Source organism: Microtus ochrogaster, linkage group LG1, assembly GCF_000317375.1.
Source record: "Microtus ochrogaster isolate Prairie Vole_2 linkage group LG1, MicOch1.0, whole genome shotgun sequence".
Taxonomy (NCBI): Eukaryota; Metazoa; Chordata; class Mammalia; order Rodentia; family Cricetidae; genus Microtus; species Microtus ochrogaster.
The window spans coordinates 57,818,472-57,826,902 of NC_022027.1; the positions used below are offsets into that span (position 1 = coordinate 57,818,472).

General features: G+C 46.1%; 1 protein-coding gene across 4 annotated transcripts in view; it reads left to right on the forward strand.

Annotated features, from left to right (window-relative positions):
* The window catches only part of Pcgf3 (polycomb group ring finger 3), a 43,509-nt gene extending 37,084 nt beyond the window's left edge, over window positions 1-6,425 (forward strand). For all 4 annotated transcript variants that reach the window (XM_026785076.1, XM_013350930.2, XM_026785077.1 and 1 more), the window contains 3 exons: window positions 529-666; window positions 4,414-4,494; window positions 5,071-6,425. In XM_026785076.1, the coding sequence (XP_026640877.1) occupies window positions 529-666; window positions 4,414-4,494; window positions 5,071-5,118 (267 nt within the window). In that variant the 3' untranslated portion in view covers window positions 5,119-6,425. The remainder of the gene's footprint in view (window positions 1-528; window positions 667-4,413; window positions 4,495-5,070) is intronic.
* The last annotated feature ends 2,006 nt before the right edge of the window (window positions 6,426-8,431 follow it).

Sequence of the window (8,431 nt, forward strand, 5' to 3'; positions counted from 1 at the left end):
TGACCTGTTAGGATCCAACAACTGACCCACTTGTACCCTTGACCTGTTAGGATCCAACAACTGATCCACTTATACCCTTGACCTGTTAGCCAACAAGTGATCCACTTTAGGTTTACACCACACCTGTGCTCTGACCCTGGAAAACAGTGACACCCAGAGCACTCTTCTTAGAGTCAGGCCCAGGCTTTGCTCGTGGCTGTTCTATGTCAAGAGCACACTGGATTCCTTCACAAACCTCGTTGGTACAGGGCTTGCCTGACAGGGGCAGCCACTTGAGAACATAAGGGACTCAGTGCCTTTGGCAAATACAGACACAAAACTCTCAGGGTGACTGTAAGTTAAGAGAACTAAAGTTGACAGGCTAGAGTGTTTTTCAGCATCACAAGGACTCTAAGGAGGTTTTAAAAGGAAGTATAAAATGACAGGTAAAAATCCTCTACAGTATTCTGATTTCAAAAGGCCAGGCCAGTACTCATAGGAACTGTGCGCGTCCAGGAAGAGTCTGACCTCGTATCCTTTCTCTTCCAGGTGAGCATCTGTCTAGAATGCAACAGCAGCAAACTGCGGGGCCTGAAGCGGAAGTGGATCCGATGCTCAGCCCAAGCAACAGTGCTGCACCTGAAGAAATTCATCGCCAAGAAGCTCAATCTCTCCTCCTTCAATGAGGTAGCCATCAGCCAGAGAGCTGGGATGGGTCCTTCTCGCCTGTCTTGTTTGCTAAAATAACAGCCAAAGACATATATATATATCCCTTCTTTTTAATAGCCTTATTTGGAGATTCTTTTAAGAACGTTTTAATTAGGTTTCGTGTGTGTGTGTGTGTACACGTGTGCAGTGGCACTTGCACGGAGATCAGAGGACAGCTTACAAAAGTCAGTTCTCTCCCTCCACTGTGGAGATCCTGGGGATTAAACTCTAAGGTTGTCAGGCTTGGCAACAAAGTGCCATTACCACTGAGCCATTTTGCTGGCCCCATATATAAATCAGTTTTTGTTTGTTTGTTTAATTTATTTATTTTATTTTATTTATTTTTGTTTTTTTGAGACAGAGTTTCTCTGTGTAACTCGCTTTGTAGATCAGGCTGACCTAAGACTCACAGAGATCTGCCTGCCTCTGGGCCCCCTCCCTCCCCAGTGCCGGAATTAAAAGCATATGCCACCACTGCCCAGCAGAAACTAGTTTTTCATAAAAGATAGCTTTGTTTATTTATTTATTTAATGTTTCCCCTGCATGCATATGTACAGTGTGCATGCCGGTGCACACAGAGGTCAAAAGAGGGCATCAGATCCCCTGGAGCTGGAGTTACAGACATTTGTTGGCCACCATGTGGACAGAACGCTCTTAATCACTGAGCTAGTCATTTTTCTAGCTCCTTCTTTGAAAAATTTAATAAAAAAATCAAATCTTAATTTGTGTTTTCTATCTCGTCAGGTAGTATGGAAAGAAATAACAGTGAAAAGCAGAGATTAGATTGTATGAGCATAAGTTACAGTTGCACATAAGAAAGAACTCTGGGTTTTGTGTCTGTGGGTGGGGGGGAGCAGAGGTGTCTGTGAGCTGAGCCCAGAGGAAGTTGTTGTGTCCTGGAGCCTGGCTGGCAGCCCCATCTCATAACCCTTCTAGCTCTGTTCTTCCGTAACAGTGGGGTTACAGACTCATGCATAATCATGCCCAGCTTTTTTTGTTGGTTTGTTTTTGCTTTGTTCTGTTTTTTGAGACAGGGTTTCTCTGCAGCAGCTCTGATGTCCTTTGAACTCTCTGTAGACCAGGCTGACTTTGAGCTACTTCTGCCTCCCAAGTGCTGGGATTAAAGGCGTGTACCAACACTGCCTGGCTCATGCCCAGATTTTTAATGTGGGTGCTAGGATCTGGACTCAGAGCCTTAACTACTGAGCCATCTCTGTGGTCCCAGAACTTTGTTTTTTAATTTAATGAATGGGTGGGTGGTAGGTGGATATGACATGAAAACAAAGTAGATCCAGAGACCCAGAGCTTGTGGGGGCTCGTGACAGTTGTGCTCAGAAACAGGCTTGAGGAGCAGTCAGGCAAGAGCAGCAGGAGCTGGCCCTGCTGTGTTAAGGAAGGGTCAGTGATTCAGTGTTGCCAGAGGAGAATTCTGAGGCTGTGTGGAAAAGGACTCAGAAGGCACATAGGACCCGGTCAAGACAGAAGGTCTGGCGTGTTGCTGCAGGTACATGTGAGTGTGATTGAGAATAGTTTGGGGAGTCGTATATAGAGCTGTGCTAGCCACTGGACCAGTATCCCAGCAGGAGCTGTGGGTGAGACCCCACTGGAAGAAGGTCTTGACAGATGTAACATCTTAAAGATTTTGAAATGAAACATCTCAGATTATCTGCTAAGCCTAAACCCAGTGACAAGCATCCTCATTAGTATGAAGTAGAAGATTTTCGACACAGGTCAGGGGAATGGGAGATGACAGGCAGTGACTGAAATGACCTGGCCACAAGGCCCTAGAAGCCATGGGTCAAGAGGGTCTTCTTCAATCCATGTGCTGAAAACTCCGTTTCGGCCCCATGGTGCTGGGAGGCAGGGCATTTAAATCATGAGCTGTTTAAATCGTGACCTGGTACCTGGGAAATCTTTTTTTGGTTTATTACAGCCTGCAGTGACAGCAAGTGCCTACATTATGAGCAGAATTCCAGCCTCTAGCACATACTAACTGTTAACCAGTTATATTAACTGCTAACTGTGTTATATTAAAAATGTTAATATTTTGTTATGTTACTATTTTAACTGTTTATCGGTTGCCTAGTCTGCTGCTTACTTATAGCCACACTGAACATTCCTGGCAGTTGTCACAGTGGTGTTTCAGAACTGTTCATCAAACCCAGGAACCCATCACTCAGCTCTGAGCCAACCATACAAATGGTTGGGGAGAAGGTGGCAGACACAGAATGAGAACCTAACTTGACACTCACTACCAGGAGCCCACAGGAAAAAGCAAGTCTAGATTTGGTTTATTTGGGAAATAGGTAGAGGGGAGCCTTGGATCCTATGAAGGTAGAGATGTTCATCTTGACTTTAAGTGGCTTCTATGCGCTGTACAGAACCAGGGACATCAGGAAGTTCAAGGGGAGACTACCTGTCATGTGCAGGGATATTTCTCCATGAAGACCGCTGTCAGCTCCTGAGTATCCCAGGTGGATGTGACACTGTTCTCAGAGCCCTGCAGTCCCCAATGCTGTGTGAAGTATAGGGAGCACTGTCCTAGACATTGGATGAGGAGGGGAGTCATAGGAACTGGATGAGGGCATCATGCCTTGCTGGGACAGTGGTTTATATGCACCTTGTGAAATGTACATACCACTTAGTAAAGATGACAGCAGTCAGGTGAGCTCTCATGGATGCTAAGCCTGGTTTTCCACTCATCACTGTTTACAAGAAACACACTCCTTATGGCCTGTGAGGACAGCCTTTCTCCCCTGCCTAGGGAGATAACAATACCATCTGGGTCATCGTTTCACACATGTAGGGAAATAAAAATTAAAAAGCAGACAGTGAGACGTCACCAAGCCCCTCCTCAGACACCATCTGCAGATATGTAAGGGCCTGGAGCAGTGGGGGCCGGTGCTGTCAGGTTCACCTCCTCGCAGACTGAAGGACAGGGTACATAACCCATACCATAGTAATTTAGTCTAATGGGAACATGTATATAAGATGAGACAAGGGAGCCTGAAGCTGCTCTAAGTAGTAAAGTCTATTAAATAAGTAAGAAAGAGTCCAAGCCATGGTGAAAACTGTGTGTGAAGAAGGCCCTGTGTGTTCTCTGTGCATAAGGTCCTATGTACTCCGTATGGACCAGGCCCTGTGTTCTGCATGTTAAGAGGAATTGTCGTGTGACTTCCCACCTTGCTGTCTGGGTAACCTGGAGTCCCTGCTATAGCTTACTGAACCATTGCTGGTGGCTGGGCCCTTCAAGGGTCAGTGGGTGAACACAGGAATTTACATTTCACTACCAGTTAGGGGGAGGACAATGAATTGAGGTGCAATACGTGGGATCCAGCAGTGGGTCCACCTGTGATGCTTCCAGGACTTCATTAGAGAAGCCCAGAACTGGGGTAGGGACAAGCCAGGGTCATTGATGCTCAGAGCAACCAGGCTAAGCCTCTTGGGACCACTGCAACACAGCCGTGAAGTACACCACTATATCTTTGACCCCTGAAGAAATTTTGGTCTTAACAGAAATGTTCCTTTTCTGTTATAACTCGTGTTTGCAGCTGGCTTCTATATTGGATGATGCAGGTAAGTGAGTAAGCAGACAAGCCACCTTCCCACATGGCTGGGGAGGGGCTTGTTTAGGAACACGTGAGCGTATTGTTCATATTATCACTGTTGGCCTCACTCAAAAGGTAGGTTGAATATGTGCCTAACCGAAGCCCCTTCTCCCACCAGCTGGACATTTTATGCAACGAGGAGATTCTGGGCAAGGACCACACTCTCAAGTTCGTGGTTGTTACGCGGTGGAGATTCAAGGTGAGACGGGTGGTTCTTCCTATGCCGGGTTTGAGACAGACTCTTGGTCCTTACTTGCTGTGCGTGTCTTCTATTGCAGACACTCTGTGAGCAGCTGTCTTTCTGGAACCATCTACCCAGCCAGGGTGTTTGCTCACCACCCCACTCAGTCCTGAGTCCCCAGTGGAGCAAACTCTCAAACTCTTGGGTACCTTTCTGATTCAGGAACTGGTATTATGGTCCCTGCCTAGGACTGGAATGCAGCTCTTCCACCTCTAGTCATGGTGCTGCCCAGGAAGAAGGGGATGCAGACAACTGGGCCAGCCAAAGACCAGGAGGACCAGTAGCTGACCAGGGCAAGGGTTGGGAAACTGCACAGGAAAGACCAGAGCTAGTGTGGTAGGCAGGAGGAACAAGCTGAAGTTCTGGCTGCACAGGCCCTGCCGTGAGCCCCAAACAGCACCCAGGTTACCACCGGGGCACCTGAGGCCAATGAGAGTTACTCCTTATCCCCAGAACTGGACTCAGCTGTGGCGTTGCTTGCGCAGTGTGTGGACCCCTCCTACTTCCCTCAGCCACCTTTCTTTTGTCTTACAGAAGGCGCCCCTCCTGCTACACTACAGACCCAAGATGGACTTGCTGTAAGCCCAGCCAGACTCAGCCCACACCCAATGCTCTACACGGCAAAATGTGCCGTGGAATGTTGCCTCTGGGTGCCATGTGGACCAGATTTCTGAATAGAGAATATTTATAACTTTTGTATGAGAGAATCCACTCCCAACAAGACACTACCAGCACGTGTTTACAGAGGATGAAAACACTTCACAGTTCGCTCCTCTCTGCTTCAGGTCCACAGGCCAGAGAACAAGTGAATCCGTGACCACACGCAGCGCCTCTGCTTGCTTTCGGGGCTTGAGAATCTGAGTTCCTTTTGGCTTAATTTGTGGATTAGGTTTCATTATAAGCCTCAGAAACACTTAAGCTTTCATTAAGTCCTTCCTAAGTTATTGAAAGTCTTTTCATGGTATATATTTATGTTGCCTTTAGCTTCCTGAAGACTGAAGAGATATATAAAAATTTAATTTAAAGTATACCCAAAGAGGCTTGCAGTAATACTATTATTTAGCCATGGTATTTAATTTCCCACCTTCTAGAGTACAGCAGAGGTCCATTCCCAAATTAGAGTCTTGTACTGTGTATCCTGGCTGGGCAAGGGGAGACCCTGCCTCAGTCCCCAGCGTCTTGTGCTGCAGTTCCGGCCCCTCCGTAAGGCAAGTCAGGGGTGAAATGGCTGGTGCAGCGCTGGCTTGCTGAAGTCATCGTGGAAGGTCCTGCCTTTCGCTTTCTGTTTTCCTTCAGCTGGCAAGACGTGGTGGTGGCTGTTTGTCTTTCCAAACAGCACAAGCCCTCCTGTGGGGAGACCTTGTAAAGGCACTTGGGAGGTGACCTCTAACCTCTGTGTTCCTGGCAGTTGGTATTTCCAGGCTTGCCTTTCTGCTCACGGGGTTAAGATCTATTTTTTTTTTTTTTTACCCCTTTTTTATGAAAAGTAACTGAGCAACCTGCTCAGCAGACATTTTTCCGGTCACAGACAGGATACTGTTTGTGAACCTCCCACTTCACGTGTAATTTATTTGGTTTGGTTTGGTTAGAGAGTAAATGCCAGCATATCCAACTTTGTTCTCTCTTAAGGGGTATGAAGGCAAGAGCAAAGAGAAGGGATAATGGCCTGGGGTTCCCAGGGACCTCTCTCAGTCACTTCCTGCCCTCCCAGGCCCCGTGGGAATCGTAGAACCCTGTAATCCCAGGGTTAGCTCTGCTCTTGGTGGGCAGAGGAGGATCTTAGTGTGTCCTTGGGGCCAGGCTTTCTGTGTCTTCGCCTTAGCAACTGGAATTTTTCTTGCATTGCTTTGACAGTTGGGATTGGGTTTATCAGTGCCCACTCTTCCACTTCCTCTTTCACTCACAGTGTCAGAAGCAGCGACTCGTGAGACCTAATGTTCCTAAGGATAGAACATCCAAATTAACGGAATCCTTAATGTATGACCTTGTAAAACAAAAGCAAGCTCTTTGTTTGGAATTGATCAAAATTCACCTCTCTATTTGAGTCCAGGACTGTTTGGATTGTCAGTTTCCTGAGTTTGCTGTTCATCCAAATCATTTCTAGAGTTACTACACAAGGGTTCATGCGTAAATATTACCTGTCTACCTCAGAACACAAGTGCTGCTGAAGCATCCGCAAGACCGTGTTCTCACCATGCAGTTACATTAGAATCTAGGTATTTCCCATGTGGTGAAACTAAAGAAGACTTAGACAGTTAGAGGCCTCCAAATTAAAATAAAGTTAATTTACAGTTCAGATCAAACTTAGTATGGCTGTATAATCTCATGATCTATATTTGTAACTTTGTAGCTACTTTTAGAATCACTGACTTTGCTATGGTGCTAAGTTGATAGCTCTAAGTACTCAGTGAGGCGGACATCGCAGCCGATGTCCTAGCTGGGCGCCGCCGCCCCAACAGCCCTGCTTCTGTCACCACGTTAACCTGATCAACCTCAGCAGCAAAAATACCTATTTTTCTAAGATTCCATCATGCGCCTGTCTGCTCTGCAGGCAGCTTCCCGATGCCCTTCTGCCCTCTGGTCTGACCTGTAGCCTTACCTCGCTCCTAGATGAAGCCGAGTGAGCTTGCGTCAGATGGAAGCTCTGGGCGCCTCGTTTCACTCCTGCCAAGCTCCATGTGACATCCAAGGCCGAACTTTATTTTTCCAGCATGAACACGAGGATCAGTTAGTGATTGGTCCTGTCCAGCTTACTCAGCAGGCGGAGCTCCTGTGAAGTTGTTTTCATAGCTGCCGATGCTAGAAACCCGATGCATCCAACTGGCAGCCCTGGGACCAGCCTCCCAGCACGTGGTCTCGCTCAGTACCATTTTCACGAAAATAGAAATCTCAGATAGAATATATAATATTGAATTTAAGATTTGGGGGGTTAAAAAAAGAAAACTTAACTTTATAAAATTATTTATTCTATTTTAAGCCTTCTATCATATTTTCCCATCCAGTTGTTTGGTTTCTGTGGTCCAGCTTTATTTACAGGCATATAAGATAAAATTGTGAGATGTTTTGCAAGCTTCTTTTACTTTTTTTGTAGCCTTTGGTTTGTATGTTTTTATAGGGATGAAGAGCATTTTTATGCTTTTGTGCAATAGGTTCCAACATGCATTTATTAGAGTGTGTTTAAATTGTGATCTAGCATCGATTCTACTAAATTGAAAGGGAATATAGGTGGAATTTCGATATCTGTGCATTCAGCTATTTGGTTTTGCCTTTTTCACTGTTATTATTATAAGAATGCTGTTACTGAGAGTGAGTGTGTGTGCGCGTGTGTGTGTGTGTGTGTGTGTGTGTGTGTGTGTGTGTGTGTAGATATGTTCCATCAATATTAAAAGATAAGCAGCCAGGCAGGAAGTGACGAGGTTGGCACCATGCTAGGCTTGTGTCTCCTGTGGGCACACCCAGTCCTTGAGCTGAGTCTGTGACTGGGCCATCCTGGGGGTTGGGATTTCATCATCTCCACCTATCATCCTGGCAGTGCTGACCTTTAGGCCCCTGATGCCTGCCCTGGCATCAGAATCTTTGGAGCCTGGTGTATTTTGTTTCTGAGGGCATACAGGGTGGTGTATCACAGTGCTCTGAAGTGTATCGTTAGCTTAAATGTTCCAAGAATGAGCCAATGAGTTCTGCTTTTGTATATGGATATTGAATATGCTTCTAAAACACTGAAAGTAAATTTAGTGCAGATAGCGAAATCTCAGTCTCTCTCTCTCACACACACGCACCACACACACACACACACACACACCACACACACAATATGTCTGTTTCCTCAGGAAATCATTTAAATCCCAACACATCACATGTGACCTTAACATGAAAACAAAAGTTTTCTCTGCCT